Here is a 21,891-nt window from a genome sequence, read left to right on the forward strand (position 1 = left end):
ACTTCAAACTTAAAGTCAACTGAGGGGTGGGCAATATGACGATATTTCACTGCTATTGTGATAATTAATGTCACAATATGCTTTTCTGAGCATATCGTGGGCATCGTAGTATTTTAAGAACACTGACTATGTTTCATTACAAAGTGAGCATAATTAGGCCTGTTACATTTGGAGCAGTGCAGACTGTAAAATGTAGACTAAAAATTTTTTTAGTATGTTTACAATTATTATTATAGTATTTTCTCCATGTGGCACTAAAGGTTTTATTTTGTCAAAAACCTTTAAAAAATTAAATGTCAAGATGCAGCTTGTGTATTGTGAAAATGTCTTGAAGTATCATGATATAATATTTTTGCCATATTGCCCACCCCTAAGTCAACTCGTTGCAGCTTTTTCTGAGTTATCTCAAATTAGTTGAGTTCTCTTAACTCACATTTTTTCTGGGGGTTTGCCATTTTTGGGGGGTCTGTTTAAACTATTCTTATGTGTCATTTAGCATGGTATACATAGTTTGAGACGTATAATCACTTGTGACTGGTGGAATACAGACCAGAATGCCTACAATGCCATTTGCTTGTGTGTGCAATAGAGAGCATGAGAGAGAGAGAGAGAGAGAGAGAGAGAGAGAGAAATGCAATGACAGGGCTACAATGGCACTTTATCTACTTCAACAAATGGAAAGAATTTAGAGTGAAATCCAACCGAACATTTTAATGCCAGATGGAGAGCAAAACTCGGCTCAAAATCGGGCACCTGGCAACCCTAGACCTGTGGTGTATTGATTTTATTTGTTATTGTTGCTATCTATGCAACCTTTATCTTGCTGACTACCAACCAGCAGAATAAAGTAATGAAACTGTATCAGCAGTCTTGTATAACAGTAGTTTACTGCTAAAACCCGGTCTGAACACGGCCAGTCAAGTCTTTTGGTTTTGATATATTAAGCGTTTAAAGCTACATTATGTATGATTTGGGGATTTGTAGGAAATGTGTAATTGCACACACAATGCAGACTTTTGGTTGGTTGTGCTGCAGACCCCTTCCCCAAGCGGATGAATCTGATGATTGCGAGCATGTTGAAAGAGTTTTCAAAGAGAGCAAGTCAAAGCATGACAAAGACCAAGCATGTAAGTGTTGTCATCATATCTCATCTGTATAATGTTGATTGTGCATTTGAGACCTAAACATTGAGCCAGGTGGGTTTTTTTTAAGTTAGTAACAAATAACTATATTAGACGTTATTTTGTGGTTTTTGTATAGTTAGAATTATTAACTAAAACTTAATGACTAAAATGCAACTTAATGAAACATGTAAAGTTAATGTTACTAAAATGTAACTTAATGTAATCAGAAAATACATTACCTTCTTCACAAACATATCTATATACTTCAGTAGAAGTAAAAGTATTACTATTACTACCCACTTCTGTCGATGACTCATTCTATTCTATGACTATTATGTGACTTACATAGCATAGCTTTAGAGTATCCTGACCATGAAAGGCTATAGCACTGCTGGGCTTTAAACTCTTCGACAGTTGTACCAGCCACAAAGTTGGGAGGTCTGAGTAAAAAATTCAACAAAAAATGTAAGCAATTTTACTGTATAAGTAGACTCCCACATTCACTGTTTTTGTCTGTAGTGTCAGTGTAGGACTAAGAACTGTGAGTTAGGGGAACTTTTGACTAAATTGAGTTGGCATAACTCAAAAAAAGTTGACCAGACTTTTAATTTGTTATAGTGTGATTCACGAAGTTAAGATTAAGGGCTGCTAACACATCTGGACATGAGCTTGATTTGAACATCATACATCATATACAGTGCACAGACAAGTATTTCAGACTAATTAAATGATTCATTCATTCAAGAAATACATTAGCAATTTGAAATGATTTCACTCAGGAAACACACACCACTGTACCTCACTTAATCATAACAATTACAATCAAAATCAGTGCCCCTAATGTGCACTATCCTCTAATGTCCCTGGACTGAACTACTAATGCGTGCTGAGAGGTCTACTTTCAATGTTAATTTTGGTCTCTTTTATGAAAAAAATATTTTATTAGCTGCAGCATGGGGGCATCAATGAGAGCTGTGAAGAATGATTGAGTCATAATGTGGTGCGATAGATTACAGGTGGGATGCTGTTTTTTTTTTTTTATTTAACAGGAGAGCAGAATGTGGCATGACCTCAAAAGGCAACAAGCTGGCCGGATCTCAACAAGCCTGCTCACAGATATTCAAGGCCATGGGTTATTGCTTTGGGGCTAAGGGGGAAAAACACATTTAAAACAATTGATTGATCCTTCCCTCTGTGTGTGTGTGTGTGTGTGTGTGTGTGTGTGTGTGCACGTGTGTTATTTCCTGATGAGAACTGGAATTCATTTCCATCTTTATGAGAAATCTGCATGCATAAACACTCACAAATGAGGTGTCAGCACAACAAACGCTCGCAGATTAATCAGGATAAAAATAAAAGTGCTTTTTTGGTGCTATCCTCTCGACGCAGGTGTGCCGAGGACTTTTTAATTACCGAGCTCAGATGTTTCAAATACCGCTGCAGTAATCCTGAAGTGATTCGAAATTAAAGTGGCTGCTTAAGTTGATGAAACTCTTTCTGGTTTGGTTCATGGTTCAAAAGGTACCTTCTTGTCAAAAAAACACGACGTGAACCTGTCAATCTGTCTGCAGCTGTCCTGCTGAAGTCTTCATCAAGAATTCTAGAAACCCCACATGAAAAAAAGCAGGTTCTTCAGCACAGCAGGACTCCAGCACACCAGGACTGCAGAAGAGCTCGAAGCTTGAAATATCTGCCTGAACTTCATGGGACCTGACTACTCACACAGAGTTCAGTCTGGTTGGGACATCATTTGTCAAATATTTGTTGGGTCCAGTTCAGGTTCAAAATTTTGAATACAGGTTCTCAGAGTGCGTCAACCACATTTAATTTAATTCAATTTCAGCAAACACTTACACAGTTTTTGGCCATACTTTTTTGACAGTCCCCTACACAGTCGGACATGAAAGACTGAGACCGCCTGTGAAAATGCACATTCTTTTCTAACTGAATACATTTTCCATTACAAAATAATATAGTCAGTATAACGGATTTGATTAAAAGTAGAATATTTACATGAATTTCAGAATTTCTTCGTTTTTGGTATGCCCACTACTGCTTCTTTTCTGAAAAAAGCCTATGATGAGTAGATCAAACCTACCAGAGAGTCGACCTGAACATGTGCTTTAAAGGAAGGAATATGGCTTAAAAAACATTAAATGTAAAAAAGCCTTAACATGGTCACGATTTTGCTGAAAAAATTTCAGGCCTGAGTAAAGCCCTAATAAGGCAAAACCCCAAAACTGCAGGCATCTGTATGCACACCCCAGTCATGCACACTCATCAGAGGCTTTTGCACAAACTTACTGAGTTTGGCTTGAATGTTATTAAAGCAATACCAAATACTTAAAAATAAATAAATAAATAAATAAATAAATAAAAAAAAACTTTGTTATGCTGATTATATTTTGTAAAGGAAAATGTTTTCAATTACAAAAGAACTTCTCACATCCGTTTCGGATCCCACCGTATACAAATAGCGACCTAGAAATAGTGCAGAATCTTCTTCCAAAATATCATAATAATTTTATCATAACATTTACTTATACATACATACATACATACATACATCCATATTGCAAAATTCTAAAATTGTTTATTTCCAGGTTTAAATAAAATCAATCGCAGATTTTTAATGTGGTCTCAGATGTTTGGACCCCACTGTAGCTGATCTACAGATGCTCAAATTTCTGGTGAAAAGGTCAGGGTCAGGTCAAGGATTAGGTTTAGATTCTCGATTGAATTTAATTACCACCCTGTTTCCAAAAGCGTCGGGAGGCTGTGCAAAATGTAAATGAAAACAGAAAGCAATTAGTTTAAAAGCTTTATACATCTGCTTTTATGCACATTTTGCACAGCAACTTTTTTGGAAATGGGGTTGTAGTTGAATGTTAGTTAAAGACAAGGTGAGTATCTATGAAGCATCTACTGCAGAATAAAGTGCTACCCAGTTTTTAATCTTGTAATTTGGAATCACTCTTGCTGTTGGCAGTGAAGTAAACTAAGGCCTACAAGGTCAGCCAGAAAAGAGCACTATGTTGTTAATCCAGACAAAAAATTTGCGTTTCATCAATAAAATGAATTAATAAGTCAGATACGCTGAAATTTGTGCTGCAACATGAATTAGTTAAATGAATAAGTTATGATGTTAGCACCATTTTCATCACGGTGGAGTTTATCAATGCAAAGTATTTACATAGAACTGTGCAAATTGTAACTAATGGGAGTAATAAAGTCATTCTTAAAGAGGAACAACTGACCTAAACGTAAGTCATTTCTGTTACATTTGTGTTCAGAAACAGATGAAAAAGAGACCAAAATCAACACATGCTAACTAATTGCAAGCTAATAACCATTTCACCATGGTTTTTGTTTACATCTGCCATGAACCACATGAATGCCTGAGGGCAGAGCTGGTTCTTTCATTAGGAAATTTCTTCATTCTCTGGTTGAGGGTGGTTGGATTCGGATCGGGTTTGAACAGAATTTTTTTGTATTCAAAACTTGGTGCTGTGGCTCAGATCAAATTTGGATGTCGTCAAGCCAGTTTGGACCAATATTTCAGGTCCGATTAAAGCTCTAATAAGGCAAGAACCCCAAAACTGCAGGAGCGGAAATGCTGTAGGGTACCCCAGTCATGCCTAGTATGGAATGGCCAGAGAACTGAACCTTAAGAAGCAAAAAGCACTCAGCCAAGCAGTCAGTGTGGCTTGAGACACTGTGTAGGCGGCTGCCTGTTCGGGGATGTTCTAACAGACATGGTTCTTTACATATGTTAGACTAGCAGAATCCTACAGGCATCACCACCCACTCGCTCTTACACTGACACTGAAGCCGTGCCTACTCTGCATTTACAGGAGCCATTCACTGTCCAAGGTTTTTTAAGGATGTATATAGGGAGCGGTAGATGATTACTTTCAGCTCCATTCCAGTGTGGGATGAATATATAGGCTTTGACTGACAGTTGGCGTTCATCCTAAGATGAATTAATTAGCTCACATTATGGATGACCAGACACATGTAGAGATGTGCAGGGAATATCACTATATTTCTTTTACCAAAGGCAGACTGCAGAGAGGACGTATTCTCTTAGAAAAGCAGGGGAAGCTGTTTCATTTGATCAGTATCGTCCAGTTATAGGCGGGCATGCAATCATCACTTACTACCATCTACCAAGGATTTTCATCGTCTTGCATTCTAAAAGGTTTGAATGAGGAGGAAAATGCAGGCAGCTAGCTTGAATCATGGTGTGAGGGCACCTCCTCATTTGTTTCTTTGCACAGAGCACGTTTGCTCCCTGCTTGAGTCAGCTGCTCCACTTTTTGCTGTAATTTCAGTTTGAAAGTCGTGAGAGGTAAAAAAACAGAGATATTTGAAAAGAGGAAACTGCTGACATCCTAGTAGGGGGCAAAGCAAACAACAATGTGCCTGAAATAGAATTGTCAGAACTTGTTCTGGGACCACCAGCCAAACCAATTCCATCATGACACCAGTGAAAGAATGGAAAGGGGGGGTGGGGATGAGGACAAAACAAAAAAAAAACAAACAAACAAACAAACAAGAAGCAAAGAAGGTGTAATTAATTGCACATAACATCAGTGACCATATTTACATGCAGTGATTCTTCTTGCGACTTGTATATATAATGAGATTGACTCTGAAAATGAGTTCTATGCATATTAAATCATCTTCTTCATTAAAATTTCTTGTTTACACAAAATCTATTTCAAATGAAGTAAATACCACATGCTGGGGTGTTCAGTAACGATGTTTAAGGCCTGGCTCGCATCCTCAATGGAGAAGTGTTGTTTCTCCACCTTATACAAATTAAACGATTCCAAAACAGTCTGCACTCACATAACTAAAACATATGGAAGAAGCAGGTAAAAACTAGGATGCTGCATTAGCTATTCTAAGGGAACCCTAACAAGTGTGTGCAAAATCAAAGCAAGGAACATGTGTAGTGCTGTCATATCAAGCATATTCTGTCGCCTCAACCAAATTCTAAGCTAATCTATACAAAAGTGAATCTGCATTGGATCTACATCTCATTGAAGAAATTAAATGATATCTGGAATTGATACTAAAGTTTATACCTTTATATTAAACTAGACCTGAATCTAATGGAAAACTACCTTTTTCCTGATCTTAATAGAAAAATGTGAGAATTAGCCCGCGAGTATGTTTCATTTATAACTACATTACGCTCTTCTCTTTCACTTCAAATAATTTAGCACCATTATCTATCCATTTATTTTTCTTATCATAATCAATAACCACTGGCCGGATTCAGTAACTGATCTCTGTGCAGAAGAATATCACAGTCCAGTAAGAGTGAGAAATGAAACATCCTCATCTATAAAATGCCGCCTTTAGTAAACTGCATATATATATATATATATATATATATATATATATATACACACACACACACACACACACACACATATATAAAACCTTAGAAAATAAATAAGAAAGCTGTGCCGCACAGATGAGAAAGAACATATTTCCACACAGATTTCCTGGTTGTTTTATTGATGTCTTAGTAAAAAATAAACACAGACAGTGCAGGAATGATGGCGCAGAAGGTAAAGAGGAGGTGATGTTTAGTGCCTGCTGTGGTCTAGGCTTACACATCAATCATTATCGCTTTCAGGACCGAACACACAGCTACTAGACCATGCATATTTCATTAGTGAAGGGTGGAGTCCATCAGCAGCTGATAGTGATAATAAACTAAAGTCAGAGAACATTAGTAATAAACTCACTGACCCTTAACCAATATGGTTTAGAGATGATGGAGGACTCCAAACTTTCTTCTTTTCATTTCTTCTTTTTACCTCGACCCCTTGTTTTTTGAGTGTCACCCTAACCCCTTGGAACAGAGTTACAAAGGGTAGTGGTTGAAATCTTGCCCTACGAAATGGGACAACACTCAAATTAAAAAAAAAAAAAACATCGCTTCATTAAAAGGCTACTAGCGGTGCTCTGTAGGCAACCCGGCCCGTCTTCAGTGATAGCAGAGAAGGGAAAAGTTCAGCAACCTCGCTGCTGGGCTCTAGTTACATTTAGGGCATCGTATGCTTTCAAAGAGGGAGTATAAGACAATTATTTATTATCGTCTACCGCTAATTCTTTGGTGCTACGAAGCTGAAGTCAGTTATTCACCAGGTTCTTGTTCGAATTTTCCTGTTTCACCTTAAATGTTGCAGCAGTTACATTCTGGCGCTTCAGTTGTCAATACTGCTGGACTATTTAAGGTGGAACGGGAAAGTTAGCTAGCTAGCTACCGAGACATTAGCATACTTTTAGCGATTTTTATGCTTGTTACGAAGAAAACGACCTAATATAATATATTATAATATAATATATTATACTAAGACACTGCAATGGTATTCGTAATTTTTTAATGGAGAAAATACTTACATTTGTGGGTTTCTTTGGTCGCTCGCGCAGCCATCTCGCCAGTTTTTCTTTTTTTTCTCATAACACTCTGTTTAGAGTGTGCCTCTGAAAAAACTCTGTTTAGAGGGCCATATAGCCCTAACATATAGCCCTATAGCCCTAAGCCCTACCCCTCTATCTCAACAAAAATTGGGACACCCTAACCCTAGACGTGAATGTGCAAAACAGAGGGCTAAGGGCTAAGTGGTAGGGGCAAGGGGTGAAATGGGATTGGGCCCAACTCTCCACCAAGAGAGGAAGCCAAGGGCCAGTGGAAAGAACAGAAAGAGAGAATGAGAGAAAGAAAGTGGGGAGGGCGGCAGTTGGTGAGAGGAAGAACAAAGAGAAAAAGAGATGAAGACATAGAGAAAGAGAGAAAGAGAGAGAGAAAGAGAGAGAGAGAGAGAGATAGAGCGAGAGAGAGAAAAGGAGGGCAGAAGGTGAGAAGAAGGACAGATAGAGAAAGAGATGATGACAGAGAGTGAGAGAGAGATGAAGACAGTGAGAGGAACAGCAGACAGACAGAATGAGAGAGAGAGAGTGAGGTGATAGAGAAAATGGAGTGACCAAAACACAATTATGTCACCTGTTGGACTGAAGCTACAAAAGAACAACAAAAACAGTGAAGTACAGATGATGTATAGACTCAGTGAGCACAGTCTGGCCACTGAACTGGCCAGTGCAGACAGAGCTGGTTACCCAAACAAGCCAGACTGTGCACTCTCTCTGAGCTTGCAGTGGTGCAGACAGAGCTGCTTTCTTTTATTTATGTTAACGTGCTTCTTGCAAACTGCTTTGGCAATAGTGTATCTTATTACAGTCATGCCAAACAAGCACCACTGAACTGGGGGAAAAAAAAACCCACAAAGACACAGAGCAAGTGGCCGACAGAGTGAGAGAGAGAGGTGAGAGGGAGAGAGAGAGAGAGAAAGGAAAAGTAGAGAGAGCGAGACAGAAGAAAAGCAGAGAGAGAGAGTGTGAGAGTGAGAGGAAGAACAGAGAGAGAGAGAGAGAGAGAGAGAGAGAGAGAGAGAGAGAGAGAGAGAGAGAGACTATTACAACTACACCCATCCTCAGTTAAATGGACAGAGAGTGCGGAGGGACAGGATGCTGCAGACATCAACTTAATAGAAAAGGCAGAGGTTGCCGGGGCAACATAAACAACGTCCGGTAGTGATTAATGAATGAGCGAGTGGCTCTGGTGGCACGGGTGGTGCTGTCAGTTATGCCTCCTCTCTCTCTTTTGGTCTCTCTCTCTCTCTCTCTCTCTCTCTGCTGTACGGAGAGTCAGGAAGAGAACACAGCTGGTGGCCCAGCAGGAAGGGCGAAAGGTCAAAGTTTTAATTAGGTGAGAGAAAATGTCAAGGGGAAAAGGTGAGAAGTGCTGCTTTGTCTTGGCAGTGAGGCGCGTACATGTGCTATAATAACGTAATATGGGGGTGTGAGAGAGAAAACTAAGAAAGTGCGCATGTCTTTGTGTGTTTAGCACTATTAGAGCCGCATGTGTGGGGGAACGAACGTACGTGACAGAATGCTACAAGTGAATCAGTTCAGACTAATGAGGACTAAACGCAGGGGGAAACCAAAAGACTGGCCTTCTGACTCAACTCTTCCTGATTCCAGCAAAGGCCTATAATCAGGGTAATAATAGACTCCAATGATTTCCAATTCAGGATAATCAAAAGCGTTTTTTCCGCTTAACGCACTAAACAGCAGCACACAATGCGCTGCCTTCGCGAGTCTGAGTGGAGACCTCTTTCAGGCATGATTTCCATACTCTCCAAACACACTCTCGGAGTGTTTGTAGTTCTTGTAATAAGAATCGGAAACAAGGCTAATTACAGCCTCTTCCTCGAGTGCAATCGCCTAACCTCTAGAGTAACTTTCCAACATCAGACAGTACATACTAATCACGAGGATGGAGAAGAAGATTATTATTCAGGAAAACAGCCAAAAAGACAGAGCTCATTAGAGCACATAAATGGGTCAAATGTTATTAACAAGAATAGTCTGGCATCTTCTTAGCACGACCTCAACAACATCTGCCACTCAACAGCTGTCAATACCATATTCCAATGCGTCCGAACTTACTTGGAGATGGACCGGCCCGAGTGTTGCCATGGGAACAGGACGTTGCCGACTGCAGCACGGTAGCTGTAAACTCCCAGGAGGCCGAGAGCCAGGGCAATCTTGGACACCAGAGAACAACGACGCTGGACGAGCAGGAAGATCAACAGCAGAGAGAGAATAGCCAGCAGAGACAGGACCACCTTATGATCTCCACTGTGAAGACAACATAAACACAGAGTAAACACAGTGAACTCTTTCTCCACTGAAGAGACAAGAATAGTGACTGCAGGAAGTCTCTAGACTGACATTTTTGGATTTAAAGATTAGAAAAACCTCTTTCTGATGATGTACCTTGAATGTAGGAGGAACTTTTGAAACTGTTTTGGGGGAGATTTTTGTGGGTGTGGTCTTTGAAATGTTATTCTTCCCATTAGCTAATGAACACAGAAGCTAATTTTACTGCTACAAAACTTGAATATCTTGTTGCAGGGATGCCAGACAAAACCCGCTGATTAACAATAACAGCATGTTTTGTCACTGAGTGCGTTTACATGCACTTAATAATTTGATAACAGCAGAAAATCAGATTTTGTCAGTAATCCGATCAAGGCATTTGCATGCACTTGAGTAATCAGATAATGGAGAAACTCCGGGTCTACATGAGTCACAGAAGAAAACTTACAGAAGATGTAAACTTCATGCCGCCCGTTTTTTCAAAAAGCATTGCGCAATTTTATCTGAAAATATGAAAAAACATCATCTACAAGATGAATATTTAAATCCTTAATTTTGTCTAGCATGTAGTCAGAATCAGCGTCACTCCAAAAGTGTTTTGCTGCCATCTCGCGGCAAGGCTGCTTGCTTATGCACATGCACAGACTGAGAAATCCGAAAGAAATCTGAGTAAGAGTTTACATGCAGCAAGAAATCGGATTACTGAGCAAAAATCCAGCTCTCTTTATCAGATTTCTTAATCGGATTTCTACATCTTACTCTGGTCTAAGAAATCAGAGTACGCTTTTTACACGACCATTTGAATAATCAGATAACTGCAGAAATTCGATTATGATCGGATTATTGAAAGCATGTAAACACACTCAATGATGGTAAAAGTCTGAAATTATAGTCATTACTTACAAATACTGTATTTTACTGTAGTTCAACACTTCTGAGATACAGTATTTACCATAATAATAACAACAGTAACAACCAATAAAATAAATGCAAATGTTTATGAAATAAAGATAGTTGTTTTTGTGAATTTACATTCTATATTTCTGAAAAGTAACAACATAGTATATATATATATATATATATATATATATATATATATATATATATATATATATATATATGGTTTATTCTGGATTCAAAAAACAGAAAAAATAGATGAATACCTTTTACAGCACTTTGACAGTGAAAATTTTTAGCCCACAGTGTAAGCTAGCAGTCAGGATTGGTTAACACCACTGCGATTCCCAAGGTGTGTATGATGTAGGGGTGGGAATCTCTAGGCACCTGACGATTCGATTACGATTCAGAGGGCTGCAATGTGATTATAAAACGATTATCGATGCATCTTGATGCATCTTTTTTTTCTATACATCATCTCTATTTTCTCACTGTGTGAGGACTTGGTAGTTTTAAAGCAAAGTATTTGTAATGATCCATAATGAATTTACTTCCAATGTCTTTTATTAATAAATCAAATGGAAGTGGTGTGGCAAGTGAACTATAAGGCTCTCATTCACTGCCTTTGGAGCACATGAGACGCTGCTGCCACTCATCTGTGATAAAATGCAGTTACGGTGAAACAAGATCCAGTGGCAGTGGATGTCCACGTAGCGCGTTACAGCCGTCCTACCCATTTTTAGTGACTTTATAACTTTGGTTTTGGTCTCGTTGTAGAGACGGGGGGGATCGCTGTGTCAGTAAAATATCTTTGAGGCGGGTCGTGTGCAGCATAGCGCGAAAGCCCTGTTTCACAATGACTGAGAATTGCCGTGCAGACTGCAGGTCACATAGCAACGATGCGTTATTCGCATTTATAAGTAGCGCACTTGGTTTCCTGGCAAGTTAAATCTGCTACGAGAGACTGTCAAACAGTAAAAAGTCACAAAGATGAAGTCGCTTCTCTTCCGAATTTGTCGTTCCACCTTAAATGGTGTTGCATTTACATTCGGCGCCTCAGTCAGAATTTAAGGTGGAACGGGAAAATTCGAACAAGAAGCTGGAGAATGAGAAGCGACTTCAGCCTCGTAAGACAGCCGAATGTTGAGAGACATTTTACAAGAAACTGCTCTAGTTTTGAGGAAAAGTTTTCTGGTGGAAATGGGAGGAAAGCGGCTGTAGGCGAAGCTTAAAGCAGAGCAAAGTAAATCTGCGCTCTTGTTTATATTGTTTAGCCTTTACTAGCACATACTGACACATACTGGACATTAAATGTTTGATTTTTGTTGAAAGGACAAAATGGCTCTTCTTAACATTTGTGTTGTGACTCCTGACCTGACCTGGCTTTAATGCAGAGGGAGCCGGTCGGATTTCTCGCTCATCCAGTAGTGTTTTTGTTATGTGCCGCCACAGACTGTCCGGGCGCTGCACTTACCCACTTCCAAGTTCCACCTTTTGCGTTCCGCCAACATTACGTTATAAATTAAATATTTAGAAAATCGATTTTTGACATTTGTGAATCGATTCAGAATCGTTCACGTCCGCATCGCGATGCATCTAAGAATCGATTTTTTCCCACACCCCTAATATGATGTATTTGTATTTGTGCACTGCATGCTGGGTATTGAGAACTGATGAACGAAAACATGATAATGATATAGAATCGTGAAATCTGTCAAATCTACAAGGATCAGGGACACAATGCTGCACTGCATAACATGACAAATAGAATACTAAAGTCTAATTTTGGTCTTCTATATATTACATTCTAATATATTATTAAATGAATTTACATAATTGCTATACTCACTGAGATCCTAAATCTAACTAAGAACTTAATCTGAACTGTAATCCTCACCCATCTGTAGATAATTTAGAGGGGCTGTCCAAGTAAAATGGGAAATTTATCACCTGTAAGCCAACACTGCACTGGTCTTTACTGTGTAAAAGTTGCCTTTTAGTGAGTCTTTATAAGCTCAGACATCAGGGATTCAACAATAGCCTGTCCGCTGTCTGACCGTTTATGCCACACACAAAGGCTCGTCCTTGGAGTAGACTTCCATCCTAAGCTTAATATGTTCTGGTCTCTGTGGTTATTTTTCTATTCTATTTTTTATCATCTAGTTCTATTTGTGGCTTGATTGCAACTCAGACAGTCCTTCTTCTAAGCTTGCTTATTATTTAAAATTATGCAGAATATGATTTAGACCACTATGCAAAACATCTTCAGGAACAAAAACAAACACCGGATGATGATCTCTTCGGTGCAGTTTGTTAGCTGGGTGAAAACAGCCCAGTAGAGCTCATGAATAAACCAAGAAGTCTACACATTGTCTTATTAACACAAAACATAGATAATACAAAACAGACCTAATAGTGGCATTCCTTTAATTACAGAAACAAGGGGGTAGATGCCTTTATTACCAGGCTGGCCACAGCCTCAATTAAGCTGATGAGGTGACACCTAAAACGCTTTAAAGTGGCCATCAACTTAAAGAGAGAGGCTATTAAAGTATGGGCAGATAGCCATGCAGCGCTCACTGAGACTCTGCTTCCTTTATTAATTAAATGAGATTAAACTGTTTCCTATGCTTTACGAATTGTTATTTATTTTCATGTGAATATTTACATTAAAAATGATCTCACAGCAGGTCACTATGTTCTGGCATATGTGAACATGTGTGTGCATGGACTAGAGACAGATTGCCTGTGGAGAGTTTAACATGCTGGCGGGGTTCTCCTCTCATCGAAAGTAATCAGGTCTGGGGCACAGAAGCCAAGACGTGTGTGTGTGTGGGGCAGGGTGGAGACTTGGGTGTAATGTGCAGGTGTGTGTGTGTACATAGCAAAAAGGAGTGTGTCATGTCCAATGAAGAGAACATTAAAAACATGCAAAAAGTCAGAGACCACCCTTCATTTATTTAATTCCCATCCAAAATGATATTTCATTAAAAAAATGTATTCATTTTTCAGTGTGAGGAAAAGACAGGATATCGCTGTTGTCAGAAGAAAACCTTGTATCTCAGTTTTTAACGTTTTCCAGTTTTTGACATAATTTGAAAAACCTGTTGCCCTTTACATGTAAATTTTATGATGAATGGACTACAAGAAATGATCCAAAATGACTTGGAAAGATGTCTGGTTCCACTGACTTACATTAAAAGTAAAGCAGGTTTTTTTCCTTCTCCTGTAAAGTTATCATTTTGGAGATACAAGGTTTTCTTCTGACAACAGCGATATGTTTAACAGAAATTACACACAAGCCTCAACAACTAGATACATCAATTTTTCAGCGCTTACTGTGTCCACCCTTTGATTTTATTACAGCTTCCATTCTTTTCAGCAGACTTATTTACAGTTTTTCAAAGAAATCTACAGGGATATTTTTCAACAGCTCATAGAAGTTGGTTGCATTTTCTGTTTTCTTCTTTTCATTATCTGAGTAATCCTAATTACAAATTTAGACTCATCAGTCCGCTCCATCACACATTCTCAGATGTCCAGCTTCAGCAGTTGAATGCACTTTTTCTCAGTAACAGCTTCTTGACAGCTACACATTCTTTCAGACTCACACTGCTGAGCTGTTTTCTCACAGTTTTTAAGAGTTTTAAGATCTTAATCAAGAGCGGAGCTTGTTTTTCTCCTCTCTCTTAAAGATGAAAGCTTTAAGTTCTGTTTATCTGATGGGGACAGTTTTGGTGGGCCTACAAGGTCTTGCGCAGTTGTGAAGAGTCCCATTTTTTCTTCATCTTTTAATCATTTTAAAAGATCCACTTTTGAAAACTCCTGTTTTTTTTCCACATATTTTCCTTTGACTTTCCTCTTCCTTATGCAAGTAGATTGTCATATCTAATCTTCTCAGAAATATCTTCTGAAAAAAGAAACTTGCCCTTATGTGTGGCTGTTTTGGCTTGAAATTTAATAAATGAAGGGTGGCCTCTTACTTTTGCATAGAAAGTGTGTGTAAGTGTGTATGTGTGTGTGAGAGAGAGTGAAGGGCATGTGCGAGTGTCTGAGTCCAGACGGGAACCGGCTGATCAATGCGTGTTTGTCAGATCAGAAGCCAACTGAATTCTGAGAGTGTGGGCATGTATGTGAGTGCAGAGTTCGGCTGAGTGGGTCCTACAGGGGGTTCAGAGCGTCTTGCATTTATTACCCACCTAGAGTAGAACTATAACTAGCTGCAGAGAGAGAGAGAGAGAGAGAGAGAGAGAGAGAGAGAGAGAGAAAGAGAGAGAGAGAGAAAGAAGGAGAGAGAGAGTGAAGACTTTTAAAGTAGACAGAGAAAAATGCTCTTCCAGTCTGTGACCCTGATGCCCCCTCTCTCCTCCCTCCATTCATCTGAGCACAGACAGCCTGCAGAATTCTAATGGACTCACACACAGAGGACACACACACACACACACACACACACACACACATACACACACACACACTCTGAGGGAACCACATTACCTGTGTTGGTAATTTCCTGTATTCATTTTTTTCCCTTATAAGTATTTAGCTTTGATTCATTTCACAGTGCTGGGTTTGAGATTCTGTATTTTTACTATATTTTGAACAAAACCCAAATTAAGGAAAATTATGACTATAATCAGGTTGTTGCACAACTTACTAACAATACCAAATCTGGGAGGCAGGAGGAGCACTGGAGTGTTGATTGGTGCTGTGTTCAAACAATGTTGTTGCATAAGAAGGCATAACTAATAGCATAACATTCCCACAGTTTTGCATTGTAATATCACAATTATATTTCATATTTTATCATTTCATATTCAATATTAATAATTTAGATTCAGAGGTCAAGATTTAATTCAATTTTTGATATTTTGTGTTTGCAGAGCTCTAATTAAGCCTTGGAAATCATACTGAGCGACTTCAGGAAAAACAGAAAAAACAGTAATTTGAAAGTGTGTGTGTGCATAGCATTAGCCCACCTTCTCCCCCTTTAACATTACTCTGATAGGATGCACCCACCTAGTTTTGATCACTGACAGCTTTTTCTACAAAAGACAGCAAATATGAGACCCTCAGAAGTGAGCACCCATTTCCATAAATCTATACACATTGTTTTTTCATTTCTTTTGCTTTTCTAGTGTTTTCCATATAAATATAGTATATCTTGAACTTAACAGACAAAGAAAATCACAGCACCCATCAAACGTTATATTCCACTTTGCCTTCTGTTGAAATAACTAACATTACATTTTCAAGTAAGAAGAAATGCCTGCAAAGGTTTTGTTAAACTATAACTGCTTTTTTAGTATTACTTTATTGTACTTTGGATATATTTTATAACCTTCAGCTTTACGTTCATCAAAGTGCATTCCTGAATAGTGACTTGACAGTTTTTTTTTTTCTAAACTAATGTTAAAAGAACATTCTTCAATATCTCTTCACCTCAAAGTGGTTTAAACAGCTGAAAGGTTTGAGTGCTATTGAGCAGGGGAATATATGCATGGCTTATGTCATTATTCCCAATGTAGGAATCGCCACAAGTATTTCCATGAATATTGGAACGACATCACTTTCCTCAAAATAAATCTTCAATATTGCAAACTGAGAAATAAAAGTTGCTTACTTGTACTAAAAACTATTTGAAAAGCTAGATGTCTCCAAACTTTTGCTGCACAGTGTATGAGAGAGACAAAGTGACTGAGTGAGTGAGTGAGTATCTGGCAGCCAGTCACATTCCCCAACCCTTTTGTACATCGGTCAGCACCTCCCTGAGACCAGCCGGGCTGTGTGAGCTCAAATGAAAGAGGCTATTAGAGCCACTATCTCGCCAAGCATCTAGGCCTTGACGTTCCACTCTCAGTCTTTCAGAGGCAGCAGGTCCAGAACAATGACAGCAGATGACTCACTGCTTTCAAATCCTCAGATGTGCACAGACTCTGTCTTCATGACAGAACATACAGCACACCAACCACCTTCATATTACACAGCAAAATCATTGCAATGTTGTAATGTCAAGCTTTGATTCCAGATTGATTCAAGATTTGATTACTTTTTTTGTGTCCTCATTGCACAGATGTCTAAATGTTTTAGAAGTTCCATTATAGAACTACCTCCCCCAGCAGCCCTGTAACGAAATAAGCCCCGGTACTCACAGCTCCCTAGAATTAATAAGCAGGAAAAAAGTCTAGTCATTTCAGGGTGGGTGTGTGCATAGCATGCTCTCTCTCTTCTCACCACCATAATTATTCTGATATTTACTGTATTTGATACATTACTGATCACTGACAATAGTTTTTGTGAAAGAAGGTGAAATAAGAGGCACTTGGAAGAGGCTGAGAGCCATATATGTGATATAGTTTTAAATTTCAATGCATTGTTTTCAGTTCAGTTAAGTTTTAATTTTTCAATACTTTTAGGGGTGTCCTGACCTGATCCATAGGACCATGATCAGAGCTGAACTATGGGTTTTTGAATGAATAAGGTATCGGTAATATTAAGCCTAATCCAATTCTGACACTTTGTTTCTTGTTTGTTCAGTTCTACGTACACTACTGTAGCAGAGGTATATTAAACGGACATTAACCTAATCCTGCCACAGTGGCTGTGTCTACATGCAAAGATTTTTGCTAATCCGACTGAATGCATTCCGGTTATAAATTAAGACTGAGGTGTTTATATCTCACTTTTCTCTACAATCTGATGAAATATCTTTGTTTACCTGCACACTACAAGTAATACGATCCAAAATCACACACATGCGTAAAGTACCATTTAGTGTACCATGACAACGAGCATCACGTGAGCAACAGTGTGTTACCAGCTGGTGCACTTGTGTTTTTTGTCACTTTAAAATTATGGTCTCAGGAAAACATACTTCACGTGTACTTAAACATACACTTCATCTCCTCTGCAGACCAGTTTCTGCTCCCGCCATGTGGTACATTCTAAACTTTCGCTATGACGCACAAGCGCAGAACATACTTAAACTTTTTGATTGGGAATGTAATCAGATACAGGCGATTACATGATTATTATTCTTCTATTTAATGGATTATTTACATGATTACCCACCTCATTCAATCAGATAGAAATTGTATTGAATGGCCTCAATCAGACTAGTTTGTTCCAACTGAGGTGTTTACATGGACGTACAGTGGTGTGAAAAAGTGTTTGACCCCTTCCTGATTTCTTATTCTTTTGCATGTTTGTCACACTTAAATGTTTCAAATCACCAAACAAATTTAAATATTAGACAAAGATAACACAAGTAAACACAAAATGCAGTTTATAAATGAAGATCTTTATTATTAAGGGAAAAAGAAATCCAAACCTACAGGGCATTGTGTGAAAAAGTGATTGCCCCCTAAACCTAAGAACTGGTTGGGCCACCCTTAGCAGCAACAAGTGCAATCAAGCGTTTGCAATAACTGGCAATGAGTCTTTTACAGCACTGTGGAGGAGTTTTGGCTCACTCATCTGTGCAGAATTGTTGTAATTCAGCCACATTGGAGGGTTTCCGGGCATGAACCGCCTTTTTAAGGTCATGCCACAGCATCTCAATCGGATTCAGGTCAGGACTTTGACTAGGCCACTCCAAAGTCTTAATTTTGTTTTTCTTAAGCCATTCAGAGGTGGACTTGCTGGTGTGTTTTGGATCATCGTCCTGCTGCAGAACCCAAGTGCGCTTCGGCTTGAGGTCACGAACAGATGGCCGGACATTTTCCTTCAGGATTTTTTGGTAGACAGCAGAACTCATGGTTCCATTTACCACAGCAAGTCTTCCAGGTCTTGAAGCAGCAAAACAGCCCCAGACCATCACACTACCACCACCATATTTTACTGTTGGTATGATGTTCCTTTTCTGAAATGCTGTGTTACTTCTACGCCAGATGTAATGGGACATACACCTTCCAAAAACTTTTTTCTCGTCAGTCCACAGAGTATTCTCCCAAAAGTCTTGGGGATCATCAAGATGTTTTCTGGCAAAACTGAGACGAGCCTTTATGTTCTTTTTGCTCAGCAGTGGTTTTGTCTTGGAACTCTGCCATGCAGGCCATTTTTGCCCAGTCTCTTTCTTATGGTGGAGTCATGAACACTGACCTTAACTGAGGCAAGTGAGGCCTGCAGTTCTTTGGATGTTGTTGTGGGGTCTTTTGTGACCTCTTATATGCGTCGTCGCTGCGCTCTTGGGGTAATTTTGGTCGGCTGGCCACTCCTGGGAAGGTTCACCACTGCTCCATGTTTTCACCATTTGTGGATAATGGCTCTCACTGTGGTTTGCTGGAGTCCCAAAGCTTTAGAAATGGCTTTATAACCTTTTCCAGACTGATAGATCTCAATTACTTTGTTTCTCATTTGTTCCTGAATTTCTTTGGATCGCATGATGTCTAGCTTTTGAGGATCTTTCGGTCTACTTCACTTTGTCAGGCAGGTCCTTTTTAAGTGATTTCTTGATTGAGAACAGTTGTGGCAGTAATCAGGCCTGGGTGCGGCTAGGGAAATTGAACTCAGCTTTCCAAAGATGTGATAAACCACAGTTCATTATGTTTTAACAGGGGGGGCAATCACTTTTTTAACTTCAGCTGTCATTGGGTGGAAGGCAGGATACACCCTGGACAGGTCGCCAGCTCATCCCAGGGCAGACGTACACAATCACACACACATTCACACCTAGGGGCAATTTTAGCATGTCCAACTGGCCTGACCACATGTCTTTGGACTGTGGGAGGAAACCGGAGTACCCGGAGGAAACCCACGCAGACACAGGGAGAACATGCAAACTCCACAGAAATGACCCTAGTCGCCCGGCCGGGCATCGAACCCAGGCCATTCTTGCTACCCACTACGCCACCGTGCCGCCCTATATACATATATATTTTATATATTTTACTTTATATATATATATATATTATGTGGCTGTATTATCTATGAAAGCACACAGACAGGTCTGAATGTACGATTCACGGTAGAAGTGATTTTTTAGTTTGTAATTCCAGTCAGTTGTGTTGACTAAATCGCTATAGCAATTTCAGGGAGCTAAAAGGATATTTAAAACAAACCTCACCTATGTCTCTATATCCAGCTCATTTATGTCTGCAAATATTTACTCAGCATTCAGAGGCAAAGATGCGTTTCTGAGTTATTACAACACAATATGACCGCATTCATCCAGTTGAACAATGCAAACAGTCATGTTAAAATATGGCAGAGCCCAAAGCCTACTCAAGCAAGTCCTATACCAAAAAACCCACATCATCCATCAAACTGATGGTGAAAAGAGGAAAAGAGTGAAATTACTTATCTCAGCGCTTTCCCCTGCCTCTCTTTTTGTGTCATCTCACCTCATTATTTGCCTTTTTGTGTGTCATAATGCGAAGGTTCATCCACGACAAGGTTTAAAATCTCCAGATAAAGCGGTGTCCAAAGGTGCAGCCTATTTGCATTCCTAAAAGATCTCAGTGGGGGAAAAAAGCTTGACAATCACTTTCAAAGAATCCAGTGTCTGCTCTGGATGACTCTCTCAGCAGGGTAGTGAAATATTAATAAATGCAAACTCCAAACAATAATCAGAGTGAGCAAATCCCGACCAGGCAGGAGGGAGGACAAATTAAAGAGGATTTAAGAGATCATAAACAGATAACAAGTTCAAAAGTAACTGTGCCCTGAAGTCTTTATTCTGCCTTTATGATTCACTAACAACAGCGAGCCAGTCTGTAGTTAAAGAGACGCTCACAAACGCAAACACAAGTATACACTCCTATGCAGGCGAACGTACAGTCGTATGTTCAAACACCCCCAGTCAAATTACATGCTATGTTGATCTTCTAAGTGAAAACTTTAATGTACAATTACAATTTAATTTACGATTTTTTTGCTCAATTTAACATACTGGAATAAAATAAAACATTGTAAGGTATACCTAAAATCAAAGGTGCGACCTATCAAAACATCCATTATAAAAAAGGCGGTTCTGGAATTTGATTGGCTGAGCCTCGAAGCTATTGTAAAATACTTGACATCCGCACATTTATGAGAGCAGACATCAACTGAATTCTGTATTAACGCACCAGATATTAAACTTGTTCTTTGTATGGACCATTGAACATACTAATGAAGGTGAACAGGCATAAGCATGTATATAATAAATGGCCCAAAACCACATTCAACCCAACCTGTGTAAGAACATGGGTTTGTTTAAACTGAAGGGTTGACAACTACAATATGTAAATGACTGTGCAACCAAAAACTAAAAAGTTGACCAGAATATACAATGATGGACTACTGGCGACCTGTCCAGGGTGTATCCTGCCTTCCGCCCAATGACAGCTGGGATAGGCTCCAGCACCCCACCGCGACCCAGAAGGATAAGCGGTTTAGATGATGGATGGATGGATGGACTACTGATGGTTCTATATTAAGTTCTAAAGCTTTATTTATTACTCATTACTACCCACATTATAGCAAACATAAATGACATTACTGGAGCTCGCTTTGGCTCTGTGTACCTCAGTAGCTCTCGAAAGCTGTTGACGTCCACCATGTCTTTCTCTATGATTTTGCACACCCATGTGTGATTTCCTCACACCGCTCTGCCTCCCACTTTCTCTCAGAGAACATGGATGAAATAGTTGTGTTTTATTACTTGTGGATGCTTGACTTTGACATGAAACATCATTGTAGTTGTGTGACTGTCCTCTTGAAAACTGTAGCCAATTATCCTGATCTACTTTAGTTGGTAGAAGAACTGTTCATTGCGATTATTATAAGCAATAAACTATGAAACACTGGTGTATTTAATCGTATTGTACTTCATCATTATTTTACAAAAAACAATTAAAATCCGTGTAACACACGGCCTCTTGTCGCTTATTGCAAGGTTTTCTTCTCTAAGGTATTGTTAAAAGCATATTTTGAAATGGTTTTGCCCCAAAGGTGGCCTAAACAAGTGAAAGTTGAGTTCTGCTTCAGTGCTGACATCACAACAAGGGGATAAAATGCATGAAGTATGCTATATTTACACAATTACATGTTTTCCTCAAAATAATAAAACATTCAGCTTTAATTTTATATCAATATGCTAATAATATGCTTAGATATAATATGCTAAGACTTTAATATATTTAATTTA

General features: G+C 39.1%; 1 protein-coding gene across 1 annotated transcript in view; it reads right to left on the reverse strand.

Annotated features, from left to right (window-relative positions):
* Positions 1-21,891, reverse strand: part of pigg (phosphatidylinositol glycan anchor biosynthesis class G) — a 133,645-nt gene that overhangs the window by 27,756 nt on the left and 83,998 nt on the right. The window contains exon 10 of the mRNA XM_036568642.1: positions 9,657-9,848. Within this exon, the coding sequence (XP_036424535.1) occupies positions 9,657-9,848 (192 nt within the window). The remainder of the gene's footprint in view (positions 1-9,656; positions 9,849-21,891) is intronic.

The sequence above is a fragment of the Colossoma macropomum genome, unplaced genomic scaffold (assembly GCF_904425465.1).
Source record: "Colossoma macropomum unplaced genomic scaffold, Colossoma_macropomum, whole genome shotgun sequence".
NCBI lineage: Eukaryota > Metazoa > Chordata > Actinopteri > Characiformes > Serrasalmidae > Colossoma > Colossoma macropomum.